The following is a 22,174-nucleotide window of genomic DNA, read 5'->3' as shown; positions in this document are numbered from 1 at the left end:
GATATATATTTAGGCTAGTAACAAGTCAGGAACATTAGCTCGAGCAATATTCGTTAACGTTAACGCTTTTTCCTGATTTGAAAGCACGTAAACACACTGAAGTCGGATGAATGATTTCCCAACTCGGAAACTGGGACAATCCGATGAAGCGGTAAACTGACTTGTCGTCTGTTGATTTATCCAATCAGAAGCCTCCACAGCTCAAGTTTCTTAACATGCAATTACTCCAAGAGCTCAAATCTGCTTGGACATGGCAACTTTTATTTTAATGTAATCCAAAAACTTTTTTTTTTTATTTTTTTTTTAGGGAAAAGTTGTTCTAATGATCTCTTTCAGAATCTATTAATGTGACTGTTGGTGAAAATGTCATGAATCTTTTTATCGACACAGAATAATAAGAAGGGCTGTCCTCTGTGTTTGTATTGGAAAATGTGGTCATTTTTAATTTTATGATTAAAAACCTTCACATGATGGGTTATTCTTCAGGCTGACTTTGTTATTGTCAGACCAGCTTTAACTTGAATTCTGTATTTGGATGTCAACAAACATGATTAAAGAGGGATTCAGTATTTCTCTTATCAGACGTTTATTACCCGCACTTTCGGAAGGCTTTAACCCAAAATAAGACCTTCAAGTTGTACAAAAAAAAAAACATTTCAATGTCAGTGAACAGCTATCAAATTTCGACAAATTTAAAAAGTCCAAACACTGTAAATACTTTAAATATTTTTTATTATTCAGTCTTCCTTCTGTCCTTCAGAAGACTCTGACCTCAGAGCTTATCGCGGGGAATCAAACCTGTGGCCTTTGTGGAGTGGACGCCCCACTCTGCCCTCTCTCTCTCTCTCTATCTTCAGTCTGATCTGAACACAAGTGTCGCTATAGTGCAAAACATAAAAAAAACGTATGCAACGTTTCTTTTAAAAAAACAACAACAAAGCAGACAAAATAACACGAATGCAGCCAAACAAAATATTATTAACAACAATAACAATAATATTATTAATATACTTACTGACAATAATAATTATAACATCAACATGGTAACCATGGTAACATAAAGAAGTGTTTGGTTCCAGCAGCGGGGCCAACTTGTTTCTTTCAAGTATCTCTCAACACACACACACACACACACACACACACACACACACACACATCAATAATGTATACTTCCAAATAATAAAACAAAAGTCTTCTTCTTTCTTCCTCGTACATTTTGAAAAGTAAACAGTTGGGGAACAAAAACAAAGTAAAATACAATAAGATCGTAATACGTGAAACAAGTTGCATAGTTTTGAGATTTGTTTGTTAGTAGTTTTTTCATGCACCTCGTCTCTCCCAGATCTGACGGGTCGAGTGGTGCTTGAACGTCTCAGCCACATAAATACGCCACGCTCCCTCCTTTTGTAACAAAAATATATTAGATATTCTTTTTTTCTATCTTTTCTTTTCATCTCTTTTTTTTTTTTTTTTTTTTGAAAGTGCCATCGAGACTCTTTCGGAGTTCTGTTGGACGAGGATGGAACATTTTTATTCCAGCGAGTGACCCCGGGTGACGGAGGGAGGAGGAATCAGACGCAGACAATAAAAGTGACTATGATCCAAAAGTTCATCTTTCTCTTTTCCCTCCACCTCTCTCTCCGGGGTTCAGCAGCCCCCCCCCCCCCCCTCCTCTGGGGTCCCCTCCAGTCCCAGTTTGTTCTGGTTTGATGGGGTTCAGACGTGTTTACGAGCAGCCACACTCCTCCACGATCATGTTCTGGATGTCCTTTTTGATGATCTTTTGCTCCTCGTTGTAGTACAGCATGGACATGGCTCGTAGCCGAGTGGGGACGCAGCAGGACCTCAGGTTCTGGAAGGGGCTGTAGCCCCTCATGCGGTAGTGACTGATGACGGTGGAGTGAAAGGACAACGTTGACCCGGTGATGCTCGCCACGTGGGAGGGGCACTCGCCCTCGCAGTAGTTGGCATGGTAACCAGATGGTGCGATTATCCAGTCGTTCCAGCCGATGTCTTTGAAGTTGACGTAGAACTGCCGTTTGCAGCAGACGCGGACCTTCCCATCACACTCTAGCCCTCGCTTCCGGCGCCGTCGTGAGTCGCTGCCATCCTCCTGCCGTACCACTGCCATGAGGAAGGGTCGGTGAGATTGCTCCCGCTGGTTGGTGCGCTGTGATGTCTCTGAGCCGCCGGAGACCAGGACGAGTGTCGCTCCTGTGTCGGCGCAGAGCGGGCAGGACACCCTGAGGCGCAGCGTGGTGCTCTCAGAGCTCTCCAGCAGTGCCTGCACTGCCGCCGACACGGGGAAGGTGTGCCAGCCGCTGCGGCGCGTATCAACCGTTTTCTCAGCTAACAGCTCATCGTCCTGCGGCGGGGACAGGCGTCCGTTGGGGAGCAGGCGCTGCTGGAAGAGGCGGATGCTGACTTTCGCTCGGCTGCGATTGGTCTTCGCCAAACGAAGGAAGAGCCAGACGTTAGCCTGCTCCACCAGGGAGAGGTCACCTCCTTCTTTAGAAAGGACGAAGTTCACCGTGCCCTGAGACTCACCTGACAGGAGAGAGAGAGAGAGAGAGAGAGAGAGGGTTACAACAAAGCTCAAATTTATACACATGAATAAATTAATTACCTATTTTCATTCACTGCACCAGATCATATCATCTGAGGTTGTTTATATATAACTCTGGTCTCTGATTGGCTGTAATTTCCCTCTCAAACATTTCTCAAGTCAACAGTTTATCCTCAATGTTTATCGCAGTAAACTGCAGGTAACCATAGCAACAGAGCTTCAGGCTCAGTCAGCAGTTAACTCAGTGGTTAAACTAAACCAACCACGACTTTAACTGATGGACACACACACACACACACACACACACACACACACACGCGCACACACACACACACACACACACACACACACACACACACACACACACACACACGCACACACACAACAAAACAAATACAATAAGTGTGGCCACATCTGAGCTACAGAGCCATCTACACACAGCACACACTTATCATTATGTTACCATAACACACACACACACACAAACACACAAACACACACACACACACACACACCACACACACTGATTGGCCTCTTCCTGCTGACTCAGCAGTGGTGGTCAGAGGTTTTGGAGTCTAATGGTTCCCACCAGGAGCTCTGTGTCATTACAGCAGCAAGACCGAAAATTGAATGAACCGTTTATAAAGTGAAACCTTTCGGATCTGCTACCTCACGGGGAATTATGGGAAAATGTAAAAGTGTCATGTCAGCAGGAGACACGCTGAGAGTGTTACATTACAGTCTGATTCACTGCTGCAGGATGAACAAATCTACTGGAGACAGTATTCAGTTTTTTTGTAACTCTTATTTAGAGATATGAATCAACCTTTTCACCATTCATTCTTCTTTCTCAAACTGTGCAGACACATGAAAAAGTTTGAGGCCCAAACAAGCAACGCAGGGAAATGCAGTGTGTAAACTGTCACTCAACACACACATGTACAGAGCTGTACTTAAAAAAAAAAAAAAAAAACAACATTTCCTAGAAACCTCCAGGCCAGACAGTGAGCTAATCAGCAGGTTGGAGACCCAATTACCTCCCAGCGTCATGACATAACATCCATGCATCACCTTTTCTCTCTCTCTCTCTCTCTCTGATGTCTCTCACTCGTGGGCGTCCATACAGAAAATCAAAGTCACGATCTAGGAGTTTATGAATGTCAGAAGCAGTGATGCTCTGTTAAACGGTGTGAATGGGCGGCCCGTCTGTGTGAGTGCGTGTGTGTGTGCGGAGGCGTGCAGCACTTCAGCGAGTCCATTAACGCTGTTTAACCGGCAATTCGGAGGCAATTATCTCACTTACATCATCGTCACTTCAGAGAGATTAAAAAGTGAAAGCCCTGTTCATTCATTGTTTCTCAGAATAGTGTTTGTGATGCTGATTTAAGCAACTGAAGAATACAAGTCTTTGTTTGAACCGCAGCAGCTTTGAGACAAAGACAGCGATCCAATCTGTTGGTGTGACGCTAATAGTGCTGCTGACAAAGACCGTCAGTCTGTTGGCTTTCTACATTTTTCTTCCTGCCTGTGAATGAATCTAAAAACAAGTATCCTGTGGGTGTCACACACTAAAGACGCTCCACTGTTAAAAACTGAGATGTAAAAACTTTTTTAAATGTTGGACAGGTTGCTTTATCACACATGCACAACCACACACCACACACACACACACACAGAGGATGAATTACAGACCTATAAGTTATAACTTTACTCCATTTTGAAAATCAAAGAAAGTTTTGGTCAAACTGCAGGTAGAGAAAAAGAAAAAAGATGGACGTTTATAGCATCCTGAGACTGAGGCTGGTTGTTGCCGTGCGTTACAAAATCTGACTCAGAGCCTTAAGAAGACCGTCTGAATGAACTAAATGTTTAAAAAAGGTCCTGCGGCTCTCAGAGGAAATACTAATAGCAGGTTCGCGGCGGAGAGCAGCAGCTGTAACAGCGAGCGGAGTCAGACAGAAGGCAGCGGTGTGTGTTCATGCAGAGCTGCTTATTATGACTGTAATGACAGACGAGTTGCGGACGGACGCCTGCTACGTCTGTGGGGTTTGAACACACATGTCGTTCAGAGCCGTGTCACACATCTGTCTGCAGAAACTCTGAGGAATGACAGAAGAAAGGCCCTGCTGCTGAAACACAATTGAAGTAAACGTGCAGAGTAACGGCCCGAAAGTTACAAATATATCTTCATTTTCAAGGGTAGGATGAGACTTTGTTTCATAAAGTCTGAAGATAAATGGAGAAACGTTTCTAGGGATGTACTGAGCTGAAACATTTGTGATAAAGTGACTATTTTGTGTGACTCTTCAGCTCCACTGAGGTTAGAATTCATTGAATGCAACTAAAGCTACAAATACAGCTTTGATTCCGCTGGATAGATTCAGTATTTGATTTGTGAAATATTAGTTCAAGAAGAAGAAGAAGACATGTACGGCCTTTAAAAGGTGCTTTGCAGAAGTCATTAATTGATGTTTAGTTTTGTCTTTTAACTATTTCTTTCAGCTCTAAATCCGTCACACGTAGAACGAGTGTCCACATAATTTTGGCCACATACCATACCTGATGTCACACGTTCAACTCTTCTTATGATCCAGATCCTGTTGTTGCAGGATTTTGTAAAAGTGCTCCCCTTGTTTTTTTTTTTGTTTTTTTTTTTTAAGTTGAGGAAGTTAATGTCTCTGCAGGATATTTTTCAGCTAAAGTGAGACTAAAGGCTGGCTGACAGAAAGGGAATAAATCAAAAATCTCTGAGGACAATGTGAAGTGTCCTGGAATCATTGTTCATGTGTTAAAATACTTTAAAAAACCTCAACACAGCAGGCAAGTAGAACCCAGCAGCACATTTGCACTCTGACATTTCTGTTTCCTGAAGTCAGTCTGACTTCTGAAAGCCTTCTACTCACAGCTCATCTCCCTGTGTGTGTGTGGGTGTGTGTGTGTGTGCTTGTGTGTATTTGTACTCCCCCTCCATTAGCAGAAGAATGATCTTTACAAACCTATGTCTCAACAACTCATAAAACCTCATTTCTGGCCCTTGTCTGCTCTGTTTCTCTTTCAGTGTCTCTGTTTGGACAGCTCAGCCATGATGGAGGAGAGTGTGTACAAAAAACTGAAACACACACACACACACACACACACACACACACACAATTTCTGACAAGAGAAATCAGGGAGAGAGCGAGTGGGGAATGACGTGCAGGAAAGGAGACACAGGTTGGATTCAAACCCTGGCTACCCCCTCTGGAGGACTTTGGCCTCCAGACGGGGGGGCGCCCACTAACAACTTAGTGCACGCCCCCCGTCTGGAGGCTTACTATGACTCTGATTCTTAATATGAAGCCTCTCTGAGCAGCTAACAAATCGAACCAAGAGACACAAACACTGAGCCGTATGTTGTTAGAAGGAGTTCTGGTCCATGCCGAACCTCTTTAAACCCTCAGTAATCCCTCGTACACACACACACACACACACACACACACACACACACACACACACACACACACACACACACACACACACACACACACACACACACACACACACACACACACACACACACACACACACACACGCACGCACACACACACACACACACACACACACGTTTGAGAAGTTTTCTGTCCTTAGACACCTGACAGTTTGAGGAAAACTGGATGTGCTAACGGGTCAATGGAGACTTTTCAAAATATTTAAAAACCAGCGTGAATATGAAGTATTGAGTTATTGGAAAAGCACTAAAGCTCTGAGGAGATGATGTCAGTAAGAATTCTTTGTCTAAGGAAGTGACCGTATTCGGACAAGCGGTTGGAGTTGGTGAATAGTGCTAGCTCTACCCACTTGTCCAAATATGGTCACTTCTTTCTCACAATCAAACAAGATGGCGAGACAATTAAAACGCCAAATCTGAGGTTTGAGGAGAACCTTAACGCACCGTGTACGTTTGGGAGGAGGAGCAACTTGATGTAATTTTGGATTTTATGTTGACACCAATGAACACACCCTCTTTTTTTCTGTGTTTACTGAGACTATGACAATGAACAGCGCGCACGCACACGCACGCACACACACACACACACACACACACACACACACACACACACACACACACACACACACACACACACACACACACACACACACACACACACACACACACACACACACACACACACACACACACACACAATCCCTACAAGATAAACCCATCTGTCCAAACATACACTGTGAGTACTTGTGTGTGTTTTGCTTTGTCTGTTGTAATCCCTCCTTCAATGGATGAGCTGCATTTAACAGACTGAGCAAACCTGTCTCTGTGTGTGTGTGTGTGTGTGTGTCCCTTCAGCTATTTGTTTAAACGTGCATCTTTGTTTGTGTACTGAACGACTGTGTTTGTGTGTTTTCTTGTCAGGGAGGCGATAAAAAAGTTCAACTTTTCTTCTCCTGCAGTTTTGAAGCTATCCACAAACTATTCGCTGCTGCTGCTGCTGCTGCACACGCTCAGAAAGACACACAGACAGCAAGAAACAGAAGCTTCTGGTGGGATTCACAGTTTGCACAGCTGTTTCCTCCTGTCCTCTCCTCCCCACTCTCTAAAAGGTAAAATTATCTCTCTCTCTTCACAGTGAACACATCGAAGAGAAGAATGAAGTGATGAAGACGAGATATTTCAGAGGAGTAGGGTGTTTCTGACAGATGTGAAGGATCCACCTCAGGGTTTTCTGTGGAAACATTGCTTCATGTCCACATAACGGGAATGCTAATCATCCACTCACTTTCCTCTCCGTCTGTCAGGTTAACATTAAGAGGATCACAAAAACTACCTTACAGCTTCTCCTTTACACAGTGAAGCTAGTTTCAGGTTTGAACACACATTCATAAAATACAGTAGGAATTCGGGGGAAAGCTTGAGCAAATTTGAAGCAATCGTCTAACAGATGAGTAGATTGTAGGCTACTGTGGTGGTTGGATCTTAAAGTGGTTTACACGGTCCGAATCACAAGGATTGTAGCTTTCTAACGATGTATGGCATGAGTGATATATCGGTGATAATGTGGGAACAGCCTCCAACCTGCAGGCGGGTCGTTTGATTCTTTACGAGCTAGAATCAAACTATGTGGAGGCGGTTTCTTTACAATGCACCTCAGCAAAATGTGTTCCTTTTAAAAGGATCACAGTCAGCCTTTTCTTTCTGTCTTTGAGTTTACTTTGGGAGGGATCAGTGGGCTGGGTCCCCCTTTAATTACCCCCCCCCCCCTCCCTTATAAAACACACACAAACACACTCACAGAAGGCAGTCTGTGTTTAAAGATGAAAGAGTATATAACAACCAATACATATTGGTGTTTGAATGCCCTCACATTTAAGTTTACAGAGCAAGGCGCTAAGACAGGTGGTGGGTTCACTTTAAGAGAGGAGAGAGTCGAGTTTTAACAGTTCAGTCAAATGTTAAAAGCTTCAGTGAAGAGTAGGAGCGGGCTCCTTAACATGTTAACATGAGTTTAAAGGCCCTTCAGAAGATTCATCTGGAGGGAAGCGTCCCAAAAATAAACCATATGTATAAAAAGATAATACAAATCAAGGTTAACTGAAGATAGCCAATATAAGGAGCACATGTTTCTGTGAACAGCATGTTGTGTTGACAAGTTTAGAAAAGTGTTTTTATCAGGACTTTTTCTTTAACATTATGCTGAATTTAGGGTCAATTTAAGCAGCTTTTTAAAATGGTTAACCTGCACAGGTTAAAATGAATGAATAAACTCCTGAGCAACGTAATGCTGAGCTTAACTGTGTAGAAAAATAAGTATTTTAATCAGTGGATTTAAGGACTGAATATTACAGGATGAACTGTTCTGGGTGTTCTGAGAGTGTTTCTTCTTCCCATGCTGTTCTTTCAAGCTCCTGAAAAAGCTGCTCTGCTGCTTTAAAATTGTCAGATCGAAGTGTTTAAACGGTGATGTAAACAATGACAGGGCTATTGGAGTCTAAGTAAAAGTTTACTTGGGCGTGTGAATCCCTCAGTAGGGACTGTCAGGCTCAGCATCGCCTGCGTGGGACAGAAATCGACTCCAGAGCCAGAGAGTCGACGCCCTGCTCGGCCTTATTGGCACCACATGTGAGTCAGTGGGCTGTGTTAGTAAACACACACGCACACACACGCACACACACACTGAACAGCTCGTGATGTGAAACTGATATCTGTGTAACGCTGTCAAAACGGACGGTAAACAAAAGTGGTGAGGAGGTATTAAAGCAGCCTCGCCTTCTGACGAGAGGAATGTCCCGAATGACAAACTCGCTCATCGTCAGCCGGGAGAAAGAGGAAGTCTCGTCTGGACTGACTTCTCACACCAGAACACACACAGACCAGAACACACACACGCTAAAGAGAAGTCCTTCCTGATGCAGAGCTGATAAAGCTTCAGTCATTTGAAACTTGGTCAGTTTTGCAAATCAAATGACAAAAAAAGAGAAGAGACCTGAAAAGAGAAGGATGGTAAAATCCAACATGGTGAGGGTTTAATTAACAGATTAATAAAAAACTGGTGTAAGATTCTCCTTTTGCAGATTTATCCTGACTTGAAGTAAAGAAAATATCTCAGAGGAGGTCGAACTTTTAATAGAAATTTAGTATCAAATTTACTCTTTTTAGGCTGACATTTGAATAATTAATAAGGTGCTTTTTAAATTAAGTACATTAAGCATATTTTGGACTGTTTAAGATGGATAGTTTAGGGCTTGGAGTTTTTTGTTTTTTTTAACTATTCTTATCGACATTCCAGTGACTGAAGGTTTCATAGATTTATGGAGCTGATTCATAGACGAGATAAAGATAGTGCACTGCAAAGACTCAAATCTGACCAAGTGTATTTGTCTAATTTCTAGTCAGAAATATCTCATAACATTTATTTAATGTGCGGTAATACACGTCCTCCTGACAAGTCCAGATAAACATCTTATGTCAAGATATAAAAAAGCAAAGAGGCCTGAAGTGCTTGCAAAGAGTAAAAATGTCTGACAATGCAGCAGGAAAAAAGGTACTTTTGAAGTGTCTTGAAATGAGATTCATTTGGATATAGAGATCTCATTTGAAAGAACTCTTCAAGTACATCTTAAAAGCTTCATAGGCAGATAGTTTTACCCATTACAAGCACTTCAGGTCTCATTTTGTCCTTTCAATGTCTCAAAATGAAATGTTCATATGGACTATGAAATTAGACGACTGGACTTGGTAAGATATGGGTTTTTGCAGCGTGAGTTTCAGATCTAAGAGCATTGAGGAAGTGGGGGACACCTTCCAGGTACAGTAACTAATCACAGCTGAGATCTGTGTTTGATGCACATCAAAGTGAGCGGCAGCCTGAAGGTGTTCAGACTGCACCAAAACACAACAATTAGAGGCCACGCGATGCAAAAATAGGAATGGATGTGAACTGATATAAATGTTCTCCAGATGGTACAAAGTGAGGAAACATTTCAGTTCATCCTGAAGCTCAAACCTGCGTCTGAACCCCATTTCTCTTCACTTTGTGTTTTTTAAAGAAGGTTTTTTTTTTTACTTTCTTTGACAGTTGGAGAAGGAAGTAACCATATCTGGCAAAAAAAGACTGAAGCTGGAATGACTTTGTGGTTAGAAAACATGAAGCTACAAAAGATATATAGTCTATGCTGAAAGATAATTCCTTAGCTGGAATTTGTATGTCTACTTTTGACAGGACAGTGGAAAGCGAAGGACATCAGGGAGAGAGAGCGGGAGTGCAGGAAAGGAACGGGCTATACAGAGCAACCCAACCACCAGGCCAACCAGCACCCAGGGTTGTATCATTTATTAGCCTAAAAGATGACAGCTACCTTCTGCAGGAAAAATCCAACAACACTCATGACTCCATGCACAAATAAATCCATGTATGACAAACAGTGAACGAGCTAAAAGTCCAGGCATGGTTCTCACAGACTCAGGTAGCTGCTAATTGTTGCTAATGTGTAAATAAGATAATGTGATGCGACTGATTGTAAAACGTGGAGCTCATACTTGTTGGACGGTCTGCTAGTACAAATAAGCACACAGCATGGCAGATTAATTGTCTGATATTAACATGAAAAAAACTCCAGAAAGCTCAGACAGACCCACCTATCAGTCAAAGAGGCCACGCCACTAATTCTACATCACTTTAAGCCTCAATAAAATGTAAAAAAGTGAGTCGTATAAAAAATTCTGGCTGTACAGATGTCATGAAGAGAGAAATGAGCTAAAACTGTTTTTGTACCAGGCTGTGAACATTTTTATTTCTGCTATGAAGTTGGACATTTTAACATGGGAACTGACTCACTGCAGGAGACAGCCTCTAGTGGACACGAGAAGAACTGCAGTTTTATTACTACAGTTTAGTTAGTGATGGATGAAGCTCACAGATTCAAAAGGGGACGTAGGTGATAGAACAGAAACTCCTCAAATTTATCATTTCTACAAACTCGGGCTATGAACGCTCTGGGAGGTAAAGACTCGACCAGTCATTTCTTGTGGTTATAGGCTGTATGTTCAGTAGCTTTGTGCTGATGATGTCATGTATTTCTGGGCACATTCATTGCAAGCTGCTGCAGAGGAACGCAATTAAACCAAACAAAGTGAATCTGTAGCACAACAAGGCAAACAACTAGAGGTTCTGGGTAGTTAAACACGGCCTCTGTTTCCATTATTAACGTGCTAAATCTGTCCTGTCACATCCTTTGGCTGTTTGAACCAAATAAAAGTGGTCTGTCAAATTACTCCAGCTGTGAAATCCAACAAATTCAGTGTCAAACATGAAGACGAAAACAAGCAGAGAGACTGTGGGAAACGGAGTTGAGACAGCCTCTTCTTCATCAAACTGACTTCAGCTGTCAGATGTTGTGTTTGCAGCACTTTTTAATGTGTTTTCATTGTTTTCACTCAGGGATTTCATGGCATTTTTTCCATTTCCAGACTCGGTCTACAAACCAGATCTCCCTCTTGGGACAATAAAGTTTTGAGCTAAATTGAAGTTGAAGTTGCCAGCTTGTAACTCCCACTGTGTGTCTGCGTTCCCAGGCCACTTTATTTATAATGAGAGAGCAGATAAGCAGTCCAATCTGACAGTCAACTGTTCCCATCTCAAAAATACCAAAATGCCAAAGAGACTCTGCTGCTGCTGCCGGCTCGGGTTCACAGGCAAAGTTTGACACAAAGACGGAGATCAGATCTTCTATAAAACCTTGATGTCTCGAGAGTTTGATGAAGACTAAACCTGAGCAGTCTACAGAGAGAGGACGGACACAAGACGTCAGGGGCACGAAGCTTTCAACCTATTGCAAATAAACCTGTCATGGTCCGCCTGAAATGTCTCTGCTGCTGGATTTTTTCATTGCTTCAACATCCTTTAAGAGGCCGATCAAATCCGAACTTTGGGTGCACTGTTGCATTTCCATCTGTATCTGTAAAATATGAACTCACTGCAATAAGTTGGGAGTTATTTAGACTAAAGTGAGGTGTAAAAAAGGTAACTAAAACATTTATAATATAAAAAAAGATTACAATTATTCAGAATCCATTCAACAGGCTGTAATGTCTGCGACACGTTGGCCAATCCACCAGACTCCATTGACAAAAGTAGTGACTTTACCCTGCAGAACACAGGAGTCAAATGTCTCCTGCTTTGGACGTTTGTCTGCATTTTTATGTTGTGTTCTGTATCAGCTAATTATTTAAAACTGCAAAGTCACTCAGAAACACAAACGAACCAACTGATCTGGGCGGCAGACAACCAGCAACTCCTGTTTTCTGTGAGGTAAAATGTCTGTTTTTATCAATGTAGTCTGGTGTGTTTGTAAAGAGTGATTTAACAGCTGTTTGTGAATAAATAATCATCATCCTCTGTGACAAAAAGGTCTCTCTCTGTAGGGAACCATTTCTTTAATGTTGTCACAGACTCACTGTGTGTCCTAACAGCATGCGAGCATCAGATATCACTTAGCAGCACGTAGCAATGGACGCATGCTGTTCACTCCATCCGTTAAATGTTCATTTTTCTGCTCCTTGAATTTCAGTTCCCCCTAGTAAACAGAAGGACATGTGGGGCTTTTGTTTTGAAACTGGAGGAATTTAAGTGTGGTGCTTTGTATTGACAAGCCTTTTAGGGTGCTCAGCCATTCATGTTTTTCTCTGGTGTTGAAACAAGTCAAAGCACTTCAATCATTTCAATCATGAATATGGATACTATTGATGTACCACTATTTCCACTGTGTACAAGAAGTTAACAAGTCTGCTGAGTGAGTCCTGCTGTTTTACTGTAGGACACTCCCAGCGCCTTGTCGATCTACCTTGTTCCTTGTTCCTTTTACAAGTCTATAGAGACAGAAATATAGATCTAAAATGGAGCGTCATATTAAATACAACGCGTCACACTGGGCAGGCTGTTGTGACACTTCACTAGGAAACAACGTAATCAAGCTGATTTTGTTGCTGACACTCATGTCACAAGTTGTTAGGACAGTTTAGAATAACAATTTGAGACTGTCAGGGCCAGAAAATAAATTTGACCTATGAGGGATTATGTTACAGACATTACAGCCTGTTTCACTGCTGCAGGATGAACAAATACCGGAGACATTACAAAAGTTTTCTTTGACCTATTAGTCATTAAGACCCTAAGACTTGTTAAAGGAAGGGTTACTGTTCAAAATATCAACATCAAACTTTGGTATCACGATAATAGCTATGCTAAAACTTTGACTTGTGAACATTTTAGAAAATATACAAAAAAACTGCACAGAAAGTCAGAACCTGTTGACTGGTCCACAGAATAATCAGGTCTAAAGAAACTCTGATTACATTTTTGATCATTGGGTTTGTCTCTTCATCTCAGCAGGAAAGGTCTTATAGAAACTATAGAAAACTGTAAAAGTTACAATACATAACTACATTTAACAGCCACTCAGGCAGTGTTGAGTCTGGTAGAGTCATTCAGGGACAGTTACCAAGGTTGCTTTTCTCCTCTCGCTCTAATTCTCCCACCTTTCTCCCGCTCAGTGTCTCTTTCCCACCGATTCCTCCCCTTTTCCTCCCCCTCTGTGTAAACCTGCCTGTAGTTAGTGGGGTCGCCCCTCGCTGCCTTCCTGTCCCCCCTGATTTCTCCAGGAGGGACGAAACTGCGGGCGGCTGGCAGAGAGGTGTGGAACATAGAGATGTCTCACTCTGATCATTTTCTAAGGGTGCCTTGAACATATCTGGCCAATGTGCTCTCTCTCTGTCAGGACTGGAAACTCAATGCTAACGACAGAAAATGACAAACATCAACTTATATTTGGAAATAAATAACATACTGTTTGATGCAGTATTTAGTGGAATAAAAAACACAGCTATAAGCAAACCGTCGTGTTTGAAGAAAATAATGTGATTGATTCAGGGTCTCAAAGCCACAGATCTGTTGATAAAAAACATGATTTTGAGCTCATAGAACACAAGTTTGTTGCTTTGATTGATATGTTGGTCTCATCCAATGAGGAAGACATCTCAAATTTCATTACCAGCTCCACTTCATTGAATGCACCGACATGATAATACGCACCATACCAAACTAGGAGCTGTGAGCCATGAAAACATGAATTTAAGGAAACTGGAGCTTGATGCTGAATGAAAATACTTATCATTTAAAAGAGAATATAAAAGAGAAATAACAGACCTCCAGATGCAGAAAATGTCAATTTTAGCTTTTAGTCCTTTGATACAGTCTGATTTCCGGTCTTTCCTGTCTGTAGCTTTGTAAGCTTAAAGTCCGTTGGTTCCTGCTAAAGACTTGAAAACTAAAAACAAATGTAGAGTTTCAAACAGCTGCTCCCTGTAGGTTTACTAACACTTTTTTTTTTTAACTAACAGGAGGACTTGATGCATTTTTAAGGGACTATTTTTAGCAGAGGAAGTATCCACATGTGGTGCTCTAGGGGGGTTGAAGCAACAGAGAGTAAATCACCATTCATTGTTTGTTTGAATCCGAACATGGAGGAAAATAGAAAACATCCCCACATTTTCCTGAATTGTGAAATCTGCTCAGAATCTACAGAATCTGCAGAATATTTCCTGTCGGTTTGTGTTTCGGAGCACGGCAGGTCTGGACACAATCTGTAGTTGTTTACTATTCGGTGATTCATCTTCCCAAACATAGAGCATCTTTGGCGGCCGGTCACACATCAAAGCAGAGCCAAACGATGTGGTGGGACGACAACGAAGACTAAAAAACGAGCCATCGTGGATTCAAACAGCGTTAAGACTGCACGGATGGCCCCATAAACATGCTAAAGCCACGTCACAGAAGAACATGACGGACAGGAGGGATGGAAGAGGAGGGAGAGCGTACAGAGAGAACAAAGGGAACAGAGAAAGGATAAACAGAGAGAAAATTATGAAAATGTGAGGTAAAGCCAAGAAAAAAATGAGAGAGGAAGAAAAAGATCAAAAGAACACAGAGTGAAAAGACAAATGTGGGTAAGAGGAAGGAAAACAGAGAGAGGAAACATGCTAATTATAGTTTATTTTCAAATCAGACAGACGTTTTGTGTCTTTCTTTGTCTTTCCTCTCCGCTGCTGAGATTCACCGTTTCCTCTCTGTTGTCAGGAGTCATTGAACCGCACCCAAGCTCATCGCAGGGTTGCTGGTTTGAGTCCCCAGACAGACGTGGCCACCAGAATAGATCCAACAATGACCGGTTTATTCTGTCTGCCAGAGGAGGGAAGGGTAGACCGAGGTTACAGCGAGCAGCAGAGATGGAAATGGGGAGATGAAAGTGGATTGTGGAATGTCACTAATGATGTGTTCAATTAAGTTCAATTAGCCTAATTGTCCTCTGTGTGGGGAGAGACGGAGAGAGAAGCAGAAGATAAACAGGGATGGAGGAGAGGAATTTAAACAGAACAGGCGGATGGAAAGAAAACGGCGGACAGATAGATATTGTGTCCGAGCTGCTAAACGGAGGTCGACACTTGGTGTCCGCCAAGATTCCAGTCGTCCCTCCACTCCCCTACTTGCCATCTCCATCGCCCAAAATAATTACTGAGGTCCCTGAATGCATCAGTTATTCCTAACAAAGCACAGGACTGGCTGGGTGCAAAGTATTCTCACGGCGGGCTGTGTCACATCTTAAAAGAGCAACGTTTCATGAGTTACCAGAAGAAACGTTTTAGAAAGAAAGCATTTTGCTCACCTGATCATTTTAGCCTCTTTAAGCCAATAGTTTTGGTTTAACAGCATGTTACAGAGTCCAACAAACCTAGAATGAACTCGATTGTGTGACAGGTCAAAACGGTCCTTGCCAGGAAACTACAACGTTACTCATCAAAACAGGAAAAGCTTGATTTCACTCCCCCCCAAAATAGATTACAATCAGTTAATTTGCGACCAGGATTAAAGTTAAAGTGCAAGTCATTGGACTAAAGAGTCATAAAAAGGCTGAAAGAAGATGGACTGTTCAACACAACAATGGACCAATTGGAGACATGTGTTTGTTTCCCAATTCCCACCAACATAGATGATAACAATCCTCTACCCTAACCCCTGTACCTGGACACTTTTGTGTACTTTTCAGGAGGAATCTTGGTAGGCTCCAATCTTGGTTCCAGATCTGGTAATACTGTAACAGTCAGTCTTTAACGGCTCGTAGACTTCCATCACAATTTCTTAGAACAACTTTGAAATTTAGGTTTTAAAATGTCAACGAATAAAGAAGTTCCTTGTTTTTTTAAGCAACGGTGTAATTTTTGTAAGCTAACATGCTACTATGGTTAACAGGAACAATCTCAACACCACTTCAATCAAAGAGTGACAATAAATCGAGCCTCCAAACCTGGACATTTGAAGAGGCGCTCGGAACTTAAAAGGTTTGGGTGACTTTTTACTGTTTGACCCTTTCCAAAAAGGAGGAGGATATCGGTCAAAATTTTTACAGATCTGGTAATATCAGCGTCTCTCAGATCCAGTCTTAAACAGGTGACAGCTAACATTTCTTTCCAAGGCCGACAAACCAGCCAAAAGGAGAGAGGAGATAGATCAGTATTGTGTTTTCATGCAATGGTACAGCTTTCGTTAGCTAACATGCAACAAAGACTATCAGGTACAAAGACTTATTCAAATAAAGAGTGACGCTTACCCAAGGCATTATCTCCAAACCTGGACACTCAAGACCAGGCTCAAAATATAGAAGATTTGGAAACACTTTTACCAGAATATCCTCTCCAGCCAGGGGAGAGATTGAATATTATTTGGGTTGGGATCAATGTTTGTACCAGAGTGTGTAAAATCAGGGTCTTACAGATTCATTCTTAAATGGCTTGCAGATCTGAGTAAACCCAATAACTACAAACAATTTCCATAGCCTATTTTGGGACTTTAAAATGTGGATGGATGATAACATGAGTACTTTACAAGCTGGACAAGATGGAGCAGGTGAAAGTATTCCAAGCAACGGTAAACTTTCTTGTCTTGAAGCTCGTAAACTAAGCTGTTAAGACTTACAGGTACCTCATCTCTAGTTCTTAACCAAGAAGAGGGCACTTGTGCTGATCTCTTCTCAATCATTTCTCTCATCCCGACTTGTTCAGCCTTCTGCTTAAGTACTTCAAAAAAGCAAAGTAGGTAAGCTTCCTTGTGCTCATGAACAGCTCTGTCCATCATGAAAGTACCTGCTTCATGGCCTGAGCTGTAAACTCAAAAAAAAACAAGAACAATGGGTCAATTTTAGTGCTGGACAGATATTCTTCTGAACACTAACCCCCTAACCCTAACCCAACTGCATACAGCTTCCAACAAGGTCTACCAATCACATAGTTAGGAAAGCCGAGAAGTGGAACTGTAGATAATAGACTTGATTCTGATAGAGTTCTCCACTGGAAAGTGGCTCTAAAAGGGATTTTATCCACACAAATTGCATTAATTAGTTGGTTTCTGACACACTCTATGCAGATAGGCGAAACAGAGAGTATCCATTGGGAGTTCCTTAAGTGGACATAAACCAATCATAACTGGTGATTTTTGGGGTGGTACCTGAAGAGTACATGTAGGAACATTGCCCAATAACAGCTGAGCCAATATGTCTGAGCGGAGGTTGTACATAATTTCACATAAAACGGAAGAGGCTTTGGGAGATGTGGCTCTCCATGTAGGAAGAACTCTTTAATGAGCATTCAATTCTGTGTTTTTCTTTAAAAGGGAGCTGCTCCTCTCCGCCTGTCTGCACAGATCCAGTTCATAAAATTCTTTTCCATCTGCTGTTCCAGCCTCTCGCCTACAGAGACTCTCACAGAAAAGCCAGGGGAGGAGGGAGAAGAAGACGTCACAGTCCCGCCCACACTGCCTGACTGACAGGTGAGCTCTTGGAAAAAATGCAAACATGCACTCATCACCAGGAGGAGGATGTTAAAATGATTGATGGCGGGGAGTTTTGCAATATTGCCTTTTAGAAATGCTTTTTACCTCTATCAAAAATGGTCCTTTTGCACTCGACTCGCAGCTCATGCAGGTGAATTTGCATGTTTTAAGTCAGCAGTCTGACTCACACACAGTTTATATAACCGCTAACCATTATCCAAAGCACTTAAGACATTTAAAGTGGATTTCTATTGGTAGTAATCCAAGACAGATGTTAAAAAATTATATAAATCTAACTGAGACCTTTAACAATGGACTGAAGAAGACTTCTCATAAACTGAAAGCAAGGGACTGCTTCTAAGGAAGGTAATCAATCAGAAAAGCTGAGGGAAGATTTGGAAAAACGTCAATAAGAGAGAAGAATCTTGTCTGTTGCAGCTGATGGTTTTAACATAAACGGTAGAAATGTCCAAACACTGGAGATACAAGGTTGTCACATAACTGACACAATACTTTTCAGCCTCTCTGCCCTCAGGAAACCTCACAAGTGGGAGTGTGGTGACCCTGCACTGACCTGGATTAAAAGGTGCTAAAAAAGGCAGAGACAAACCTGATGGGGAGAAGAAGTGAACCCCTGCCGCAGTGCTGCTGAGCAGGACACTCACACACTGAGGTTTCATCTAGCAGAGTGTGTGTGAGGTGAGTTTAAAGATTTAGACACACAACCCCTCTCTCTCTCTCTCTCTCTCTCTCTCTCTCTCTATTTCTCTGTATCGCTCTTTGTCGCTACCGTCTGTTAGAAAGGCGCTCCAACAGCCTGACTGCATTTAAACACACACATACACACACACACACACACACATACACACACACACAGTGACACACGTTATCTCCTCTGATTTTAAGTAGATAATGAGGCATTCTTTGAAAACAGCAGGAGGCGATTAGATGAGTGTGTGTGTGTGGATATCTGCCGGGTTTGGTTGAGTGAGTACGCAGGTGGAATTAAGCAGATGGACACACAAACAAACACACATTCTCTCACACACACACACACACACACACACACACACACACACACACACACATACACACACACACGAACAGACCGGTCCTTTTCTGCAATCTGATTTCTAATACAGCTGCTTTTTTGTCCTTCACACACAAACACACACATACACACACACACACACACACACAAATTTACACATGGACATACGTTGTGTCTACACACACTCAGGTAGCTGTCACACGTTCTTTGACAGCACACACGCATCGACACATAAAAATGCAGTTTCACACATGTACTGTTGAACTGCTGCCATTTCTTTACACACTCAAACACACCCACACGCACACACATAAAGGCACAGAGGTATTCTCTCTCTGCGTCTGAGAGTGAAATTATGCTCACACACACACAGACACACACACACACACACACACACACACACACACACACACGCGCACACACACACCCACACACACACACACACACACACACACACGTAGCCAGTACACATTATTTGAAAACACACACAAAAATGTAGAATCACACATGTTCTGTTGAACTGCTGCCAGTTATTAACACACAGACACACATCGAGGGTTTCTTTCTTTGCGTGCATTTCAAAACACACTGATGCAGACGGAAAAATGAAGCTCACACACACACACACACACACACACACACACACACAAATTTTGATTTACACATGTTAATCTGCTGCCAGTTGGACACAAACACGCACATACACACACACACACAGACACACACACACACACACACACACACACAAACACACACACACACACACACACACAGACACACACACATATATGGTTTCTCTCTCAATGGACTGTTTCCAGAAGGCACTGTTGTGGAGTGTTAAATGATGCTCTCACACACAAACACACAAACACACAAACACAGCATCGTACTCACCAGCCTCAGCGAAGGTGATGATCTCCGTTGTCTCCTGAGCATCGCCGCTGTCTCCTGCCCGAGCCGCCGCCGTCGCTGCTCCTCCCCCTCCTCCACGGCCACCCCGCCCTCGCACCTCCTCCTCCCCCTCGATCTGCACGCTTCCATCCTCCGCCACTCGCCCCACGTGGAGCTTGCGCAGGGCGTTGAGCAACGCGGCGCGCGGCACAGGCCGGGTGATGTTGGGCCGCGCCTGAAGGTGCAGCATGTTGAGGATGTGCCTCTTCACTGCCTCCACCACGTCCTGCTGCGCTGCCTCCACTTCCTCCTGGTCATTTCCCAACATGTCATCCGCCGCTGTCACGCCACCTTCGTTTCTCCTCATCCTGGCCAGGGCACAGGAGGGGCAGTTGGAGCTGGAGGAGGCGTCCGGCAGCGGTTGGTGGTGAGGATGGACTGTCAAAGATAAAGGTGGAGGCTGGAGTCTGGACCCTGTGTCCAAGGAGGAGCCACAGGTCTGGACCAGGAGAAGGACGGTCCAGCTGAGCACAGGTAAGATTGACATGATGCCTGATTGGCTGCTAGGCTGGATTTGGTGATGCTGCCGAAGCCAGATGCACAGTAAAGATGCAGAAAGTCAAGTTTTGTCCCAAAGTGTCTGAACAAAAAAGTCTTCTCCTGTTTAAAACACTTTCTCTCCTTCGTCTGCCGTCTCTCTCTCTCTTTCTGTCTTTGTGTTTCTTCGCTCTCGTTCTCTCCTCAGAAGTTTGCAAAGTTCAGCTGAGCTCACAGTCCACCTGCGAAAACCGGAGGGAAAAAAAAGCTGTAAAGAAACGAGAGAGAGGAGGACAAAAAAGAAGAAGAAAAAAAACACTACGCCGAGAGAGAAAATGAGTAATCCTTATCTTTTTTGTCAGGGACAGATGGCTGGAAAATGTGGAGGCGTCACAAGAAAGAAAGAAAAAGAAAAATCAACAAATCGAGGAGAAGAAGAAGAAGAGGAAAAACTCTCAGATGTGATGAATGGATGATGGAAAAGCAGAGAAGGAAAAACTCTGGAGTGCGGGAGGATCCTTGTTCCCGGGGTGAAGCCTCTGCAGAGTGTGTGTTCAGAGTGTGTGTGTGTTCAAGAGGCAGTTTGACTAAGTTATCCCAGACGAAGGGAGTTCCTCTCTCTCTCTTTTTACCTCTTTTCCTCTCTCTCTCTCTGTTGAATGCGTTCCCTCGCTCACCAGTTGAATGGTTTTACCGGAGTGGGCTGGACTCTCTCTATTTCTCTCCCCGCTCTCTTCTTTCTTTCTCTTCCTCTGCTTCTCTCTCCTCTCTCTCGCCCTGGCAGCCTCCTACCATAATTATACCTCCATCCCTCCTCCCTCCATCTCTCTCTCTACTCCAGTCTCCTCCCATCTCGCTCTGTGACTCATAGCTCTCCCAACTTTTACCTTCTCCCTCCCTCCTTCTCTTTCTCTCTCTCTCTTTATTTATTTCTCCCCTCCCTCTGTTTGGCCGTTAATGGAGCAAAGCTGGGATTCCTTTATCCCTCCCTTTCCCCCTCCCTCCCTCCCACGATCGGCTGTGAATGACTTACGTGTTGCGGGGAAAACTCTTGGATGACTTGGATTTGGCCTGTGACTCTCCTGTCCATCTGTCTGACTGTCTATCAGTCAGTCAGGGTGGCTGTCTGACAGTCTGGATTTGTTTAGTCTGGTTGCTGTTCAGCTCCAGTCAACATGACATCATACTTCATGACTGTGAGCTCTCGCCTTGTGGCATTGTAGCAGATTTTGTAGTTTGAGCAGGGCAATCCTGCACAGGTCGCCGTTTCAGATTCCCCCTTATTCATATTGTTCTTCCATAATGTTCCTGCGATTGTACATTTTACTCTCAGAATTAAGACAATTGCATGTTCAATGTCAACAACTGATCTGCCTCAATAGAGGACCGAGGAGGAACCAAAACTTCCAGCAGATGTCCCAAAGGTAAAAATGCCTCGTCCAAGTTATCTGAGAACACTTTCAATGCAGAGCAGGTGTAGAGCATACCCCTTTGTTCTATAATTTACAGAGAGCAACATATATCCACCATGAGAAAGAAAAAAGCTTCCTTTAACAGGCAGAAACCTCGAACAGAACCAGACTCATTCGTGAACTCCCATCTGCTGCGACTGAATAGGGTGTTGATATCACAATCTGGTGTCTTATTGGCTGGAATTTTAACCTAAGTGTTTATTACAATCAACTGCAAGTAACCATAGCAACAGAGCTTCAGGCAGAAACCTCAAACGGTACCAGACTCATTGGTGAACACTGCACATCT

General features: G+C 43.0%; 1 protein-coding gene across 2 annotated transcripts; it reads right to left on the bottom strand.

The window, feature by feature from the left end:
* Positions 1-715: 715 nt before the first annotated feature.
* Positions 716-21,348, bottom strand: inhbaa (inhibin subunit beta Aa). 2 transcript variants are annotated; one of them, XM_029279734.2, is made up of 3 exons: positions 21,046-21,348; positions 19,880-20,655; positions 716-2,547 (listed from the first exon to the last, which is right to left on the bottom strand). In XM_029279734.2, exons 2-3 carry the CDS (start codon positions 20,421-20,423, stop codon positions 1,727-1,729), a joined length of 1,365 nt encoding a protein of 454 aa, XP_029135567.1. In that variant the 5' UTR covers positions 20,424-20,655; positions 21,046-21,348; the 3' UTR covers positions 716-1,726. The 2 variants fall into 2 exon arrangements, with proteins under 2 accessions (XP_029135567.1, XP_020500786.1); XM_020645130.3 differs by having other exon boundaries at positions 19,880-21,348.
* Positions 21,349-22,174: the final 826 nt, after the last annotated feature.

The sequence above is a fragment of the Labrus bergylta genome, chromosome 20 (genome assembly GCF_963930695.1).
Source record: "Labrus bergylta chromosome 20, fLabBer1.1, whole genome shotgun sequence".
Taxonomy (NCBI): domain Eukaryota; kingdom Metazoa; phylum Chordata; class Actinopteri; order Labriformes; family Labridae; genus Labrus; species Labrus bergylta.
This window is presented reverse-complemented; position numbering and strand designations above follow the sequence as displayed.

Coding starts and splice junctions, on each gene's coding strand:
- inhbaa (XM_020645130.3), bottom strand. CDS start 20,423: ATGTCAATCTTACCTGTGCTCAGCTGGACCGTCCTTCTCCTGGTCCAG. Junction 2,548..19,879: donor CATCACCTTCGCTGAGGCTG/GTGAGTACGATG, acceptor CTCTCCTGTCAG/GTGAGTCTCAGGGCACGGTG.